Source organism: Carlito syrichta, unplaced genomic scaffold (assembly GCF_000164805.1).
Source record: "Carlito syrichta isolate Samal-C Ts95f unplaced genomic scaffold, Tarsius_syrichta-2.0.1 Scaffold130433, whole genome shotgun sequence".
NCBI classification, from domain to species: domain Eukaryota; kingdom Metazoa; phylum Chordata; class Mammalia; order Primates; family Tarsiidae; genus Carlito; species Carlito syrichta.
Genome location: NW_007074529.1, coordinates 150128 through 168972, shown reverse-complemented (window position 1 = coordinate 168972; position 18845 = coordinate 150128). Strand labels below are relative to the sequence as shown.

The 18845-nt window shown below is 46.6% G+C and overlaps 1 protein-coding gene across 1 annotated transcript in view; it reads right to left on the bottom strand.

Annotated features, from left to right (window-relative positions):
• The window catches only part of GALNT16 (polypeptide N-acetylgalactosaminyltransferase 16), a 46148-nt gene extending 39258 nt beyond the window's left edge, over positions 1 to 6890 (bottom strand). The window contains exon 1 of the mRNA XM_008049011.2: positions 6822 to 6890. Within this exon, the coding sequence (XP_008047202.2) occupies positions 6822 to 6890 (69 nt within the window). The remainder of the gene's footprint in view (positions 1 to 6821) is intronic.
• Between the last annotated feature and the right edge of the window lie 11955 nt (positions 6891 to 18845).

Here is an 18845-nt window from a genome sequence, read left to right as displayed (position 1 = left end):
CGCCCCGCCCCCACTCCAACCCTGCCTGTCCCTTGACTCCAACCAGCAGCCAAACCGGGGTGGGGGCGGGGGGGCAATCCAGTGTGGGGTGAGACAAGGTCTCTCCACGGGCAGCTCAGGGCCTCTGTGTCCCCCCAAGAGCCCAGCTCCCACCTCGCAGGACAGGAGCGTCAAAGGCCCAGGGAGCCTGATCTGCAGCCACTTTGCAGTACTGTTGCCTTCTCGGGGGTCCCTTCTGTCCCAGGAGGCTTTGTAGTACTGTTGCCTTCTCAGGGGTCCCTTCTGTCCCAGGAGCCTGTGGCAAACTCCCCAAGGGTGCAGCATGGAGGGATACCTCCTCCTGTCCCCTGGGACTGCTCCGCATCCCTAGACACAAAGCTCGGGACTGTGGGTCGCTGCGGCTGTCCTAGAATATTCTGAGACAGTATTACGCCTGGAACTAGACAGATGAGGCAGATCCACCACCCTGCCGTGAACTCAAAATCCACTTCAGGAAAGGTAGAAGGAGGGGGAGAAGGAATGTTCTGGCTTGAGCCATGAGGTGCTAGAAGGATCCAAGCTGTCCCGCTCTGAGAGTGAGGATGGAAGAAAGGGAGCACGGACCCTCTGTGTCCTTCTGCCAGGGTAGTAAGAGCCCAGCCGCTAAGGCTGCCCACCCCACCTTCCTGCCAGCTCCCAGCATGGAATGTAGCCTCCAGTGGAGGCTGAGGGGCTAAAATGCAAGAAAAACTGTGGAGGGCCTACTTGTTCAAGCGCCTAGAGGGCAAGCGTGCACCTCACTATCCCACAGGCCAACAGTGGGGAAGAACCGTGTTTGTTCATTTAGGACTCAGCCACTCTGTGGGCTCTGGAGACCTCTGTGTGCTCACATACTCTGCGTACTGCCTAATGAACATTGACCAAGAGCCACCCATCTACGGGGACAAGGCACCTTTTGGATCCCCTGAGCATTCACCCATTTGTTTATGAATGCTTGGGTTTACTCACTCACTCATTCATTCAATCAGCAACATTCCACTGAGCACCTCCCATGGGCCAGGAAGTAGAAGTCCTGTTTCTGGCCAGGCATGGTGGCTTACACCTGTAATCCCAGCACTTTGGGAGACCAAGGCAGGAGGATCGCTTGAGGCCAGGAGCTCGAGACCAGCCTGGGAAACAAAGCCAGACCCTGTTTCTACAATAAAGGAAAAATTATCCAGGTATGGTGGCATGCACCTGTAGTCCCAGCTACCCAGGAGGCTGAGGCAAGAGGATCAGCTGAGCCCAGGAAGTCAAGGCTGCAGTGAGCCATGTTTGTGCCACTGTACTTCCACATAGGTGACAGAGACCCTGACTCAAAAAATAAAAAGTCACGTTTCTGAAACTATTTCCCCTTCCCTATCCCATTCACCACCTCCTCAGGGCCAGAAAAGGTTGTGAAAGAGTGATCCCTCCAGAGAAGCCCCTCCCAAGGTCTCAAAATGGAGTCAGACAGCCTCAAAGATGCTAGCTGGAAAGGTCTGCTGTTCCCTCCACGCAGCCAGAGATTCTGAGTGGGTCAACCCTTCTCCGGGTGGTGCCCAGGTCTGGGGCTGCACTCTTTGCCTGTGAGACAGCATTTGGGAAGGGTGCCACAGACACAGCAGTCCCGCTCCCTCCCAGAGGCCACAGCCCTCCTCCCAGGGCGACCCGGATGTCCCTTGAGTTTGGAGCTGAAGTGTCCATGGCCCTGAGCCTGCCAAGTGGAGGGGACACTGAGGCAGGGCTGGCAGTGAGTGGCTCCTGGCAACTCCATGGCCTCTGCAGGGCATTTACATCCGGGCCTCGCCCATCACCACCCAGAGCTGTTCCACCTCTGACGCCTGACCCCTCTCCACATGCCCAGGCCATGAGTCCTCCTCCGCAGCTCTCCACCTCCTCCTGCTGCCTTCAACTTGTCTTTGATCTCGAGACTTCAAGCCTTTGAATATTCCATGAGGGCTTCTAACTCAGCATCTCAAAAGGAAGTCATCCAAAGCCCCTGTGTCTCCTGCAGCAGTGCCACGGCAGTCCTCCAAGTCACTAATCCACAAAATTGCCCTGGGTGCCCCCCAGGCCCCACAGCCTGAGACAGACCTCTGTCCTGTGTGTCACAGGTGGTATCCAGTGGGCATTCCGCTGGCATCAGCTCCACAAACGTTAGTTGAAAACCGGCTACTCATCGATGCTGTGCAGGAGGCTAGCGATGTGGAAATAACTGAAAGACCGCGTGGATCCCACGAGAGGAGCCCAGGAATCCAGCCTCTTCCTGCCCTATCTGCATCGAGCTTGGCCACAGAGGATCAGGGAGAAGGAGGCTCCACCCAAAGCTCAGAGCTTGGGCAGCTGGAGGACTGACCTCAACCACACTGATCCCCTCTGGGGCAGAAGCCCACAGATGTCATGTGACACGAACTGGTGCCCAGTGAGTGCTGTTTCCCTCCTCCCCTCTTCCAGCAGTGAGCTTCCTGCTCAGCCATCCACATCCCTTGCTGAGCTTGTTGGTGAAGGGGAAATCCACCCTGTGGCACTTGGCTGCAGGCCAGGGGGCCATGTCTGGACCAGCCTAGATACTGGCAATCCTGGGCTGGAGTCACTGGATAGAACTGCCCTTTCTGGAGGGAGTGAGGGAACTTGAGGCTATTGATGGAATTCTTTTTTTTTTTTTAAGAGACAAGATCTCCCTCTGTTGCCCAGACCGGATTGCAGTGGTGCAATCATAGCTTACTGTAGCCTCAACCTCCCGGGGTCCAACAATCCTCTCATCTCAGTCTCTGAGTAGCTGGGACTACAGGTGCCATCATGCCCAGTTAATTATTTTACTTTACTTTTTGCAGAGATGAGTTCTCACTAGTTGCCCGGGCTGGTCTCAAATTCCTGGCAGGGCTGTCACTCACTGTCCTCCTTTCCCACCAATACTCCAAGCACTACCACAGGGGTAACCACAAGATCCTGGCTAGGGTAATCTCATTAGTGCACCCATAGACACCATGATTGGTTTAGGAATGGTCATATGGTTTGATGTGGGCCAATCAGAACCTTCCCCAAGACTTTTCTATACAATGAGCTCTTTCCATCAGCACTGCCTAGCTTGGAAAATGAGAATCTTCCTGCCCATCACAGGGAGAAATCTTGTCTGAAGAATTAACCAAAAAGAAGCAATCAGAACAAGAGATGGAAAGAGAGCTCTAACATCACTGCATGGGTTATATCTATTCATCTATCCATCTATCTATCTATCTACCTACCTATTTTTTTATTCTTAAACTAGTTTGAGTTGAGTATCCTTCTCTAGTAACCAAAAGTTCAGATAGATCAGTCCTTTTAAGGCACAGAAAATCTTTCCCTCACTCATAAGTGAACCTTGAACAATTATAATACTATAAGAAAGGGATCGGCAGTAGTGGGAAACTGTCAGGAGAAGAGGGTGGGATTGGCAGCTGAGGGAAACTGCTAGGGAAGGGAGGGACACACCTCATCAACAAGGGGACCTGCATGATCAATGTTTGTATACCTAACCCTGAATTGCATCCCACATCTTTATAATGATGATGATAATAATAATAATAAAAAAATATTTCCCCAAAAGTAAAAACAATCAAAACAACAACAAGATCCAACAGTCACCAATGACAATGACAGGCATCGGTGGCAGCCTCCACTTCCAAGACATCAACCAGGCTGGTCTCTGGCATTCGGCCAGTGGTTTGAGTTCAGAGCCAGGTGGGGCATTCCCAGCCTTCCCCAGCAGGCTGGGCTGTGTTCAGGCTTTCAGACAGGGGCTCCATCTGGACCTCAATTTCAGGAGCCCTGGTGTTGCCATGGTGAGGAGTGAGGGATAGGGAGACAGTGAGTGATGGCCTCATGATCCTCCCACATCCTCCCAGCTCCTGCAGAGCATTCTTGGCTGATAGGCAGACAGTCACCTCCCTCCTCAGTCTCTGCTTTTAGGGAGGGCCAAACCCAGCACTTCCATGTCCAATAAGGTCAGTCACATCAGCAATTGTTTAAGTTGAAATAATGACTTTGTTCTATCAAGTGGGAATATTGTTTTCTCATCTTGGAGAGTTTTCTTCTCAGTCTACCACTCTGATTAGACTTTGAAACTTCCCGACTTGCTTCTGATTTTTCCCCCCAGCTAGATTTGCTTATTGCTTTCTGGACTGCTAAATTTAGGAAACGAACAGCAAAGGGAAGGCTTACAATAAGAAAGGAAAATATTTTCCATGTCATTTTCATCAAAAACATTTCAACCCAAACCCCCAGGCCTTGTGAACTTTCCCAGCATACACATAACCCTGCATTCTTGATTTAAACAGCTCCAGCTCTTTTTAAATAATTGTTGCCCAATTTTCTTTTACTGCCAGTAAAGCAGGTACCCGCTGGGTTTGCCTCTCACTAAATTTTGATGAAACTGCAATAAAAAGGTTCTGGTCCTGTCTTACAGATGGTTCCTGGCTTTTTTTTCTGAGTCTGCTATAAACCAAAAGCACCTGGTAAACAGAATGTGCTTCCCAGCCCCTCCCTGCTTTCCGGGGAGGACAGTCCCAGCCCCTCCGTCACGGGTTAAAAGTTCGTCAGAGCTGAGCATAGGATTCCACATCTCTGAGCTTAGGGCCTGAGGCTCTAGATCTCCCAAATGACCAGGTAGGCCCCACAAGTGGCCCAAGACCGGCCCCAGAAAGCAGCCGACCCCACCAGATTCCCAGCAACCTCGTTGGCAGACAAGAGGCTGTGCAGCACAGGGCTGGAGACCTCAGAGTGGGTCCAGGGAGCCCTGGGTGGGTCTCAGGGCTCCCTCTGGAGTTTGCCCTAGATGTGTCCCTGGCTTCTGCTCTGTGTTGCCTCAAGAGTGGTCATCACAGTGGTGACCAGCCACAACTCTGAAATTGGACAGCCCTGGGATCCAACGCCAATTCTTACCTCTCTCTGGCCTTAGAAAGTCACTTAGCCGCACTGAGCATGTTTCTTCATCTGGAAAATGGGAATTGTCATGAAGATCAAAGAACAGAATGTATATCATGTGCTTAGCCCAGTGCCTAGCACATACACTGCATTTATTAATTATTATTAGATGGCCTGCTTTTCTGCCAGTGGTTCTCGACCCTGGTCACATGTTAGAGTCACCGAGGCAGATTTCTAAAAGCCCAAGGTTCAAGATCATGCCCAAGACCCACTGAGCCAGGACCTCTGGTGGTGGGACAAATGCATCAGAAGTTCTTAAACTCTCCAGGAAACTCCAATGTGCCCCGAGGCTGAGGGCCACTGCTTCACAGGACTGCTGGTCCTGGGCTGGTGAAGCCAAAGGGTCTCAGAACTAGGAGGGACCTTAGGGCCTCACCGGAAGTCTGGTTTGGTACAGACCCAGCATCTCTGCAGCAGCAAGGCCAACTGCAACTCCAAGAGAACCTCCAGGGTCACTACGGAAATCAGCTGCCTGGGAGCTCTACTTAGATCACATATCAAAAGCACGGAGTTGGGTATGGTAGCTCATGCCTGTAATCCCAGCACGTTGGGAGGCCAAGGCAGGAGAATCACTTGAGCCTAGGAGTTCAAGACCACCCTGGGCAACAGAGCAAGACCTTGTCTCTACAAAAATAAAAAATCAGCTGGGCATGGTGGCACACACCTGTAGTCCCTGCTGCTCAGGAGGCTGAGGCAGAAGGACCTGTTGACCCCAAGAGGTTGAGGCTGCAGTGAGCCATGATCATGCCACTGCACTTCAGCCTGGGTGACAGAGTGAGACCTTGACTAAAAAAAAAAAAAAGCACGGGATCAGGGTCACCTGGAAAATACTCCCCCCCACCCCGGCCTCCAGTTACATTTCCCACCACATCCCAGCGTGACTCCACAGGGGTGCTGAGGACCTCACAGCTGATGGCACTAGTGGTGTCACCAAGAAAGACCTCTAGTGGTTCTCTGAGTGCTAGGGGTTCCAGTGTCTCACCAAGACAGTGGGGGAAGCCCACATACCCATTTTCCTAGAAATCTGAGTCAACCAGCATCCTCTATTCAAGGCTCAGATCCAGGGCATCCCCTCCAGGTCCACCAGGCTCCTAGGTCTCCATTCCCCACCCCTCACCCATCTGGAGGCTGTCTGAGGATGGGGGGAGGCAGAGGATGGTCCGTGCCAGAGACATGGGATGTAGCAGCTAAGTTCTACTCCTTGATCAGTTCACCTGGCCTCAGTGGCGCATCCTGGGTCAGTGATGGGTCCAAGGCCCTGCCCTACCCTCCCAGCCACAGCTGCTACAGCTCAGGGTGTGAGAATAGAGTGGACCTTTCCCATAGGAGTGAGCGGACCCTGACAGTCCACTGGGGCCACTGTGCACTGGGTACTATGCTAAGTGCTTATTTCTGTCTCCAAATACTCCTGCAAAACAGTGCTCTCCTTATACTTATTTAACAGCGGGGGGAACTGAGGCTCAGAGAGGTGCAACAGTATGAGCAAGGTCACATAGTTAGAGTGGCCAGGCTGGGACCAGAATTCTAAGTGGTCTGCCCCAGAGCCTGAGTGCAAATCCTTCCCCGTGTGCCCTCAGATGACTCCTAGGCCAGATGTGCTGGGCACCTGTCCTCCCATTCTGAGTCCTCGGCTTAGGGCAAGCTGGCCTTGGGTGCCCAGCATACAGCTGAGCCCTGACAAGTGTGGCTGGAGGCTGCCTCCCTCCTTGGCTCAAGATCTGGGCAGCAGCTAGTGGCTCAGATGAGGACCTGCCTGATGTTGTCACTCCTTGACCTGTACACAGGCTTGGAAAGACTTCTCTGTTATGGCTCAAAATAACACGAAAAAACAGAGAAACACAAGAGCTTGTGTTACTCACCCCAAAACAGCGCACCACCCGATTTTCCCAGGGCAGCCCAACCCTCCGGATCCTCCCAGCCAGCAACATCTCAGGGTGTCCCGAAGACCCTCAGCTGCAGTCACATCAAAGGGGAGGCAAGGCACTGGTGGCTCAAGTCTGTGATCCCAGCACTTTGGGAGGCTGAGGCAGGAGTTCAAGACCAGTTTGGGCAACACAATGAGACCTTGTCTTCACAAAAAATAAGAAAATTAGCCAGGCACGATGGCACATGCCTAAAGTCCCAGCTACTTGGGAGGCTGAAGTAAGAGGATCGCCTGCGTCCAGGAGGTCGAGGCTGCGGTGAAGCATGATCGTGCCACTGCCCTCCAACCTGGGCAACAGAGTAAGACCCTGACTCAAAAAAAAAAGGGAAGGAGGGGAAGTCGACTTCTCTCAGTCCATGCCTCCCCTGTAACCAAACAACCTGGCCACACTCTGCAGCTGGGGGGAGGGAGGTAAGCAGAAAGCGCTGGGGGCGGGGCAGCCTCAGGGCTCCCCAGGCCCCCAAAGACACCCCGCTGGGCCTACACAGGGCACAAGTCACACTGCCCTGCTGCTGTCACAAGTGTAAGTGTCACAGTCTGTGTGGCGTCACTGCACTCCAGGTGTTTCATGATCAGGATCTGTTGAACTTGGACTTCTCACATCAACTGGAAAAGCAAAAGAAAGAGTGGGTTGCATGATACAGAGGACACCTACAGGGTGACAACTACCAGGGTGTTGACACTGACAGAGGCTGGGACCAACGGAGCCAGGATCGAGTTCCACCCACCAGAACTCAGTGGGGCCCTGGTCACCAAGTGGGGCAACTTGGTTTATGATGCTTTTCAGAACAAGGAGCCAAAAACAGAGCCATGACTGATGTGGCACTTTGCTGGCATCGTGGGTCAAATCTAGGAGCACATTACCTGTGGTTCACGACCAATAATTAGTTGTTAAGCTATACCCCTCACAAAAATGTCCACCGACAGGACAGACTGTGACACAGTCAGGCTAATGAATTAGATTAAGCATAAAGAAAAAGGGCTGGGCGCAGTGGCTCACACTTGTAATCCCAGCACTTTGGGAGGATGAGGTGGGAGGATTGCTTGAGCCCAAGAGTTCAAGACCAATTTAGACAACATAGCGAGATCTGATCTCTACAAAAAAAGAAAAAAAGTAGCCAGGACTGGTGGCACACACCTGTAGTCCCAGCTACTCGGGAGGCTGAGGCAGGAGGATTGCCTGAGCCCAGGAGGTCAAGGTTGCAGTGAGCAGTGATTGTGCCACTGCATTCCAGCCCGGGGGTAAAAAAAGGGAGAAGGGAAGGAGAATATGGGAAAAAGCAGCTTGCTTCTTGTGTGACTTTCTTGCAGTCTCTGCTATGGTTTGAATTTGTCCTCTCCAAAATTCACGTTGAAACGTGGTGCCCAGTGTGGTGGTATTAGGAGGCGGGGCCTTCTGAAAAGTGATTAAGTCATGAAGGCTTTGCCCTCACACATGAACTAATACCCTTACAAAAGGGGCTTCAGAGAGAGTTTACGGCTTTTTGTCCTTCTGCCTTCTGCCATACAAAGGCACGGCACTCATCCCCCCTGAGTGCACTGCAGCAAGGTGCCAACTTGGGAACCGAGAGAGCAGCCCTCACATCAGACACCAAACCTGCTGGCGTCTTGATCTTGGACTTCCAGCCTCCCGAACTCTGAGAAATACAGATCTGTTGTTCATAAGCCACCCGGTCTATGGTATTCTGTTACAGCAGCACAAAGTCAGACAGGACCACTTCTGGGTAGGCAGAACCTGTCCCCACAATAGGACCCCCCCCCCCCCCAAAGTATAGGACCTGATCCTGCAATAGGACCATACCCCGTTGCCCAGCATTTTATCTAGGTACAGTACGCAAAGCGGCCGGAGAATCAGGAAACAGGGATAATAGATAGTACCCTCTTGATTACCTCTGGGATAAGCCAAAGACAGTTTTATCCAATGAGAAGCCAGAGACACATATTATCTGATCACAGCGTTTCTCCGATGCACATGGAGGCATCAGTGGAATGCAGCATCTACTGCAGCTGTGCCCAGTGCACTGAACCGTACATTGTCAGTGAAATGGCACAATTTCACATAGTGTAATATAATCTAAACAAGCCACTCGCTACACATGTGTGTCCGTGTTTCCCTTGATGGCCACCCACCCTGTAGTTAAACAGACCTCAAAGGCTTCCCTTTGAGCTTACGCCAGAACGAGACTCAGCGATGTAAAGACAGAAATCCTCCTTGACTTAATCTACACACACGTCCAGTGCAATCCTGCTCAAGAAATCACTGTGCTGGGGGAGGGGAGGTTCAGCTGGAAGAGTTTAAATATGAGAGAACAATCAGAGGAAATCTGAAAAAAAATCAAAGGTGAGGAAGTAGACATACCAGATATTAAGACGTGAAGACTGTGGACTTAATGCAGCACAATATTACTGTTCGAAGTTCAAGCAGATCCATAGAAGAAGGAGAGAGGTCAGGAATAGACCCAAATATAGATGAGGGGCTGGCAAAGACGCATCTGCACTTCAAACAGAGGGAGGAGGGAGAGCGGTGCTATTCCGTGAGTGATGTTAGGAAACATGACTAGACAGGGTGGAAATCAGCAAAACTCGACTCATTTCTTAAGCAAAATAAATTTGAAAATTTTAAATTTCAAAATTTTTAATTTGGAGAAGAAACTAAAAAGTATAAAGAAAAAATTGGCTACTTTTGGGAGTTTTTCTCCCCCTTTAGTCATGCACATAAAGCCCAAATGTCATAAAAGAAAACACTACATAAAGATTTAGCCAGGTGCAGCAGTGCACACCTGTAATCCCAGTTACCTAGGAGGCTGAAGTGGTAGGGTTGCTTGAGTCTAGGAACTTGAGACCAAGCTGGGCAACACAGAGAGACCCTGTCTCTACAAAAAATAATAAAATTAGTGGAGCCTGGCAGCCCCAGCTATTTGGGAGGCTGAGGCGGGAGAATCACTTGAGTCTAGGCGATCGAGGCTGCAATGAGCTATGATCACACTGCTGGGCTCCAGCCTGGGTGGCGGCAAGACCCTGTCTCCAAAAAAAGAAAAATGAAGTGCAAGTGGCCAATAATAAATGAAAAGATGTTCAACTTCGCTGATTGTTAAATAAGTGCACATTAAAAGAAGTCATAATTTCTTGCTCAGTCATCTGGCAAGAATCATGATCAATGCTCAGAATTCTGACAGTTTGAAGAAACAGAAGCCCTTAACATGCTGGTGGATGATAATGTGGTATAACCAAGGTGAAAAAGGCTATTTGGCAATGTTAGCATTTCATTTTATTTTATTATTTTATTTTATTTTTTTGAGTCAGAGTCTCACTCTGTAGCCCAGGTTGAAGTGCAGTGGCACACTGCTCACAGCCACCGCAGCCTCGACCTGCCGGGCTCAGGGGATCCTTCTGCCTCAGCCTTCCAAGTAACTGGAGCTACAGGCACATGCCACCATGCCTGGCTAACTTTTTAAAAAATTTATTGTAGAGATGAGGTCTCACCAAGTGGTCCGGGCTGGGCTTGAATCCATGAGCTCAGGCAATCCTCTCACCTCAGCATCCCAAAGTGTATGTTAGCATTTTAAATATCACCCTTTGACTTAGCAAAAGTTTCATTTTTAGGTAAAAATGCACCTGGTTTTCTGAGAAAGTTCTAGTATACATTCCTATACCCAGGAGCCCCTCTGAATAAGCATTTGTCCTGGTTTAGGCTATAGACTATAGGACCACCTTACATTCCTAGGCATTAACTCTACAGTTAAACTCACATGAGTACATGAAATGTACAGGTATATTAATCACAGCATTATTTTTTTTTTGAGTCAGCTTCTTATTCTGTTGCCCAGGCTGCAGTGCAGTGGCATGATCACAGCTCGCCACATGCAGTGCAGTGGCATGATCACAGCTTGATCCCCTGGATTCAGGCGTTCCTTCTGCCTCAGCCTCCCAAGTAGCTGGAACTACAGGTGTGCACCACCACACCTGGATAATTTTAAAATTTTTTTGTAGAGAAAAGGTCTCGCTATGTTGCCGAGGTTGGTCTCGAACTCCTGGGCTTAGGCAATCCACCCATCTCAGTCTCCCAAAGTGCTGGGATTACAGACGTGAACCACTGCGCTCAGCCCACAGCATTATTATTATTACTCTTTTTTTGAGTTGGAGTCTTACTCTGTCACCCAGACTGGAGTGCAGTGGCCGCTCCCGGCCACCGCAGCCTCGACCTGCTGGGCTCCGGCGATCCTTCCACCTCAGCCTTCCGAGTAGCCGGAATTACAGGCGCACGGCTAATTTTTTGATTTTATTGTAGAGATGAGGTCTCACCTGCCCAGGCGGGTCTCGAACCCGTGGGCTCAGGCAATCCACTCACCTCAGCCTCCCAAAGGCGCGGGATTACAGGCTGAGCCGCCAAGCCCGACTCACAGCATTATTTTTAATAGACATGCTGGAAATCACTGTCAATCAAAGGCTGGTTAAATAAACTGGTTTTCCTTTACATTAGAATTCTAAAGGAGTGTGAAAAGGAATAAGTTAGGTATATATAGTGTGATTCATTTTGTATAAACAGTTTATAAATACATGCATATGTAAATGCATAGATATATCAGGAAAAGCACAGACAACTGCTCGACAGCAGTCACCTCCAGACAGTAGTATGAGAGTAAATTGGAAAACTGAAGACTTTTATCTTTTCCTTTATACAGTCAGGGTTTTTTTTATTATTATTCATTTATTCTTTCTTTTGAGAGACAGAGTCTTGCTCTGTCACCCAGACTGGAGTGCAGTGGCACGATCATAGCTCACTACAGCCTTGAACTCCTGGGCTCAAGCAAGCCTCCAGCCTCAGCCTCTCGAGTAGCTGGGACTACATGCAAGAGCCACCACACTCAGCTAATTTTCTTATTTTTGCAGAGTGAGGTCTCGCCATGTTGCCCGGGTTGGTCTTGAAACTCCTGGGCTCAAGCAATTCTCCTGCCTCGGCCTCCCAAAGTGCTGGGATTACAGGTGGGAGTTACCACACCCGGCCTCATTTTGGTTTTTACCTTTACCAAAAAGTGCCTGGTATTGAGTGCTTAACTTAGTAACTTAGTTGACGGGCGAGTGGGGGCCAAGGAGAATGGAGAAGGGCTGTCAGCCAAGTTCCTCAGGCTCAGCCACAGCCACTCAGTAGCACAGGGAGCTCACCTCTGAGCAGTTTCCACAGCAGCAGAAAAGAGGTGAGATACAGCCCAGGGGTATTGATCAAACAAAATAAAATCCTTGCATGGGGTCAGGGGAGGCCATCACTCTATGACTGTCTAAGAGGAGGGGGCTGAACAGACGATCTCCGAATGCTCTTCCACCTTGAACCCCACGTGGTCTGTAGCAGCGCCCGTTCATCCCACCACTGTTCAACACAGATTGGCTGCAAATCAAGTTCCTGGAGAGACGCCAACGCGGTGAGGGCTGGGTCTCTGGACAGGATGCTGGAGAAGTGGTCAGCAACTTAGCTTAAGTGTCACCAAAGTGGTACCTGCCCCCTCAGGGGTTTTGAGCTTTGGACAGGAGACATGAATACAAAGGATCACGGATGGGGGCGCCCAGGGTGGCAGGTTCCCCTGCGAGTCCCACTGGTGCCTCCCACGGAGGCGGAGAGGCATGCTAGCCTTGGATCCCAGAGGGACAGAGATGCGTGTTTTGTTTTATTGTGACCGAAGAGCCCTCAGTGGGGAATGACATTATTGAGGGTTAATGGTGGGTAGTGCTTATCTTCCTTACCTAATATCTTTGAATATTACATTAAATTCATTTTAAGCCACCAGAATGGTGATTAAATTAGTACCCTTTGGGCAATGGTCTATTTTATTCTGTCCATTACCTTCCTCTAGACATGGCAGAATGCCGCAAATCTCCCACATCCCACATTCAATTTAACTTTAGGAAAGAGAGAGTGACACGTAAAAATGCTGTCTCACCTAGAATTCCTAGCTTAATCATGGCTCAAGTTACAGACAAATATCGGGCACAGAGATGTTCGTGATGGTCTTATTTAAAAGAATGAAGATTTGAAAATAGTTCAAATGTCAACAGCAGGGAGAGGAGCAAGTAAATTATGTTCCATCATCAAGACAGGATATTTGGCAACCAGTTACGGGATTTGATCCAGGCTATGGGGAAATAAGCACTTGTTCACGCGTTATTAGTGGAGTATGAACAGTATACAACTTCTAAAGTAAATGCAGTGGTGCATAGCAAGAGCAAAAAGCATGCACTGTGATTCAATTTTAGGAGCTTTTCCTAAGGCAATGATTAAGAATGGGTTTCATTTGTAATCGCAAAAGATTGTGGAAAATATCCCTAATTTCCGGCAGTAGGCAATTGACTCAGTAACGTATTGTAGAACCATGAGTAACCAAATTAATCTGAGAAAGAAAAACAAAGCTGGAGGCATCACACTTCCTGATTTCAAAATATATTACAAAGCTACGGTGATCAAAAAACCAGTATGACGCTGGCATAAAGACACAGACCAATGGAACAGAATCGGGAACACAAAAATCTACTCACATATGGTCAACAGACCTCAACAAGGGTGCCAAGAACACACAATGGGGAAAGGACAGTCTCTTCTACAAACAGTGCTGGGAAAACACGATATCCACACGAGAAAGAATAAAACTGGACCCCTATTGTACTCCACACAAAAAGCTGCTCACAATGGATTAAAGACTTAAACACAGGACCTGAAGCTGTAAAATTCCTAGAAGAAAACACTGGAGAAATGCTCCAAGACATTGGTCTGGACAAAGATTTTTGTGTAAGACTCAAAAACATAAGCAACAAAAGCAAAAATAGATCAGTGGGATTGCATCAAACTAGAGAGCTTCTTCACAGCATAGGAAACCATCAACCGCGTGAAGAGGCAGCCCACGGAATGGGAGAAAATCTTTGCAAGTCATGTATCTGACAAAGGGTTAATTTCCAAAAAAAAAAAGGAACTCCTTATTTTTTTTCAATAGTTAAAAAACAAAAACAAAAATCTAGTAATATGATTTTAAAATGGGCTAAGGACTTGAATATCTTGCATGTACCTATTGGCCATTTGTATGTTGGCCAATGAAAACATACAAATAGCCAACAGGTACACGAAAAGATATTCAGCATCACTAATCATCAGGAAAACGCAGGCCAAAACCACAATGAGATATCATCTCATACCTGGCAGGATGGCTATTATTTAAAAAAAAAATAAAACAAGTGTTGGCGAGGACATGTACCCTTGCACAGCTGCTATGGAAAACAATAGGAAGGCTTCTCGAAAAATTAAAAATAGAACTCCCCAAATATTCAGCAGTCCACTCTGGGTCTTGATTCAAAATAACTGAATCAAAGCCGGGCTCGGTGGCTCAGCCTGTAATCCCGCACCTTTGGGAGGCTAAGGTGAGTGGATTGCCTGAGCCCATGGGTTCGAGACCCGCCTGGGCAACTTGGCGAGACCTCATCTCTACAATAAATCAAAAATTAACTGGGCGTGGTAGCACGCGCCTATAGTTCCAGCTCCTTGGAAGGCTGAGGCGGAAGGATCGCCAGAGCCTAGCAGGTCAAGGCTGCAGTGGCCGGGAGCGGCCACTGCACTCCAGTCTGGGCGGCAGAATGAGACTCCAACTCAAAAAAACAAACAAACAAACAAAAAAAACCAAAATAACTGAATCAGGATCTTGAAGAGTTGCTTAGCACTACTCTTGTTCGTCGCATTATTATTCACAATAGCCAAGATGTGGAAACAATGTGAATGTCCATGACAGATGAAGGGATCAAGAGGATGTGGTCTGTACATACAGCGGAATATTATTTGGCCTTTTAAAAATATTATTTGGGCTTCTTTTTATAGGCCAAATAGTTATCACCATTTGCAATAACATGGAAGAACCTCGAGGACATTATGTTAAGTAATAGAAAGACAAATTTGTCACAGAAAGACAAATACGTGATTCTACTCACATGAAGTATCTAAAATGTCAAATTCACAGACATCCAAGCATATGATGCATGGTTGCCAGGGGTTGTGGGTAGGGAAGATGGGAATTGCTGATCAACAGGCATCAAGTTCTAGTCAAACAACAAGAAGAAGCTCAGTCAGGCGCAGTGGCTCACACCTGTAATCCCAGCACTTTGGAAGGCAGAGGCATGAGGACTGCTTGAGGACAGGAGTTCCAGACCAGCGTGGAACATAGCAAGGCTCTGTCTCTACAAAAAATTAAAAAATTAGCCAGGCAAGATGGTACACACCTGTAGTCTCAGTTACTTGGGAGGCTCTGGCTGGAGAATTGCTTGAGTCCAGGACTTGGAGGCTGTGGCGAGCTGTGATCATGCCACTGCAGCCTGGGAAACAAAGTGAGACTGACTCAAAAAAAAAAAAAAAAAAGGGCAACCCCCTGGGTCTCTGTCTAGTAATACATACTACTACATTTATAAATCAGTTATCCAAAAATGTCTCATTAGCTTTAGCTGCTCAAAAAAGTATTGACCAAAAATTAAAAAATAAAGTTAATACTTTAAAAGAGGCTATTTTGATTATAGGACAAAAACTTATAACCTTAAAAATTAAATAGGCCTTAAAATGTCATTCAGAGTTTAAATGAATTTGTGTCACACCTCTCCAAGTAAACAAGTCTATTCATACCTGGGATAGGATTAAAAATCATATCTCTGAAATTTAAAACCATTCCAACATAAGTTTAGATCTCTCAAAGCTTCATCAGAAAATGCAAGACATTAGTTCTGCTGAAAAACAATTTGAGTCCACCCAATTGACTCAGTCAATCTTTAACAATTTTTCTTCATTTGTCAATCAAAAATCATTATTATCTATATTAATCAATGTGGGAATTTGTGGAGGAATAATCTTGCTACTATTATGTTTACTTCCAATACTCTTCAAATCATTAAAAAATAACATCTCTCGACTAAACACGAAATTTCACAACTTCGTATTAAAAAACAAAAAAGGGGGAGATGTCGGGAGCCAGCCTTGGAGGCCCACCTGATTGACAGGGTCCTGGTGGGTCGAAGACCCTGGGCCGCAGGGCGAGCCTGGGAAGCTGAGGTCCTTCTGTCTTCCACATTTGCTGTTTGATCTGTGCACATCTGTGCAGTCATGGAAGAATGACTGTTTATGTTTATGTGAAGTATTCACAGCTAACCTGGAAATGTCATGGTTTATTTTTCCATTTCCCACTAGGCTGTTTGGCCTTTTCTAACATATGCAAGGGTTAAACTCTGAAGCACATCAAGAATGCTTTCTGTCACTTGGTTATAAGTTACTAGATATTGCTTAAGTGATAAATGATATAAGTGTATTCACTCATTTGATTTAGAATTATGCAGTTTAGTGTTTAGACATAAGGTTTTTTAGAAGCACAAGTTTATAGTAAGTTCATTATGAATTCATTATAAGTTCTAACACTTGTATAGGAGTTATGTAGGTGATTTATAACACTGTTTTCACTGACTTAGGATAAAGATTAATGTTAAGGTTTTTACTTAATTTAATAGTTAAAACTTTAAGTTAACATTTATAGAGTGGGTTTTCACTGAACTCATAATATAATAATCAAACACTTTTATGACAGATCAGCTAAAACAGACAGCAACCTTGAGGGGCCTGAAAAACATTACTAAAAGCTTCCTTTGAGTTCTCTTTAGAAACAAACACTGCAAGATAAGAGAAAAGTAACGAGGACATCTGGATAAGGGAGGTGATCACGGGACTCTGAAGGACATAAAAGCCTAAGATGGAAAAATTTCTGACACAAAAAAATATATACTTAAAAAAACTTTCTTGAGACATTTCAAAGACTGTAATTCGAATTGGACTAAAAGTATCCTTACTGACTTTATAAATAAGACTTGTCTAAATGTTTATGAAAATCTTGGTTTATTTGCTACTAAGACCACTAAACGGTAACTTTTAAAAGATATATACGTAAAAAAATTTTCTTTGTCTTGCCCCTTCACAAATGGTATAAAAGCTCTGTGTTAACTAACATTAAATTGTCATCTGTTCAAAAAACAAGTGTCCAGGTATATTATCTTTGTCCTTCGCCTGTCCGTCTCTCCTTCAAAAACTCTCACGACTCTTGCGGGGCGGGCCCCCGCAGGTCTCCTTCTGCTCTGGGAGCTTTTCTGTCTTCTCAATAAATCCTGCTTTCCCACCCAAAAAAGATGACTAAGCTCAAGGGATCTGCTGTATAACATTGAACCTATCATCAGTGATAATGTATTGGCCACTTCAAAATTTGCTGAGAAGGTAGATCTTCTGTTACATGCTCTTACCACCATAATATAAAATAAAAAGAAGACACTACACATGGAATTAAAAGGCCTATATTTTTCTCACTTATTGGTGTGTGATCTACTAGAACTTACATACATTTTCTGAATCTCCATTTCTCCATTTACAAAATTAAATCCTAACAGAACCTGGAAAAAAGCTCTGGGATCCTCCTTGAATAGAATACCTTGCAATGTATAAAAACAATGTCAAAATGAATTTTTTTTAACATGAAAAAATGTTCACCACACACAACTGAATGGGGAAAAAAACAGACTACAAATAAATATGTGCATTGTGATTCCTTTTGTGTTTATCTGGATGTTCTAATTTATCTTAATGAATAATTATTACCTGTGAAATTAAGAGAAAATTAGCACCAACGATACTAGCTATGAAAACATAAACGATACTAGCTATGAAAACAGAACAGGAAGATGCTTGCACAATGAAGGGAAAAAAGGACAGGGTGAAAAAGGGACACACTCTGTGACTACAGTTATGTAAAAATTATGACCCTTGACAAGAAGGGTATACCAAAAAATAAAAGCTGTCATCAGTTAGGATGGGGAGGTTACTGGTGGTTTTCCATCCTTCCCGTTGTTACTATGTTTATGTAATTTCTATTTTTTGAGTGGAAAAAAAAGTCTTCTTCCAGACTTTTCCCTCTGCAGCCTCTCTCCTACTTGGAAAGGCAGTCTTCATGGGGAGTAAGGCTGCTTAATGATATTGCTTGACACGGGGGAAGGCGGGTGTCTCCAATGGCTGAAGTTGTCTTTTATTTATCCTGGGTGAAGTCTCTACCAGGTCTACCCTATTTCCTATCAGCCCTGACCCCTGACCCCAAGCACCAGGTGCTGTTGGGCCAGCCAGCCCCTCCCCTTGAGCTCTTCGGCGCCTTGGGGCCCCACCCCCTGGGTCTGGTTCAGCTAGTGTCTCAGGGCCCTGCTGAGGCCTTACCTAGGCAGAATGACTAGCTAATGTAAACCACTGACAATGGACTAAGGCATATTGGCCCCTCCTGAAACAGGCATCCTCCCACCCAGCTGCTAAAGGTACAGTCCCTTGTGGAAAACAACTCGGCAAATGCATCAAAAGCATTTACAATGTTCACACCCCTCTAGGATGTTAGAAAATAATAAGTATATGGCTACAAAGACATACTGATTAATATTTTTGTAATACCAAAATATTGGAAATAATCTAAGTGTCTAATAATGGGAAAGTGGTTAGGTAAATTGAGTCACATCATAAATGTAAAACGCAGGCTACTCAGTTAAATTAAAATTTCAGATAAGTAGCCGGGCGCAGTGGCTCACACCTGTAATCCTACATGTTGGGAGGACAAGGTGGGAGGATTGCTTGAGCCCAGAGTTCGAGACCAGCCTGGGCAACATAGAGAGACCCTGTCTCTACAAAATATTTAAAAATTAGCCAAATGTAATGACGTGCACCTGTGGTTTCAGCTACTCAGGAGGCTGAGATGGAAGGATGACCTGAGCCCAGGAGGTCGAGGCTACAGTGAGCTATTATCATGCCACTGCACTCCAGCCAGGGTGACAGAGCAAGACTCTGGATTAAAAAAAAAAAAAAAAAAATCACATATGCAACAAATATTTTCTTAGGGCAAACATGTCCTAAATATTGCATATGATATGCTTATTCTAA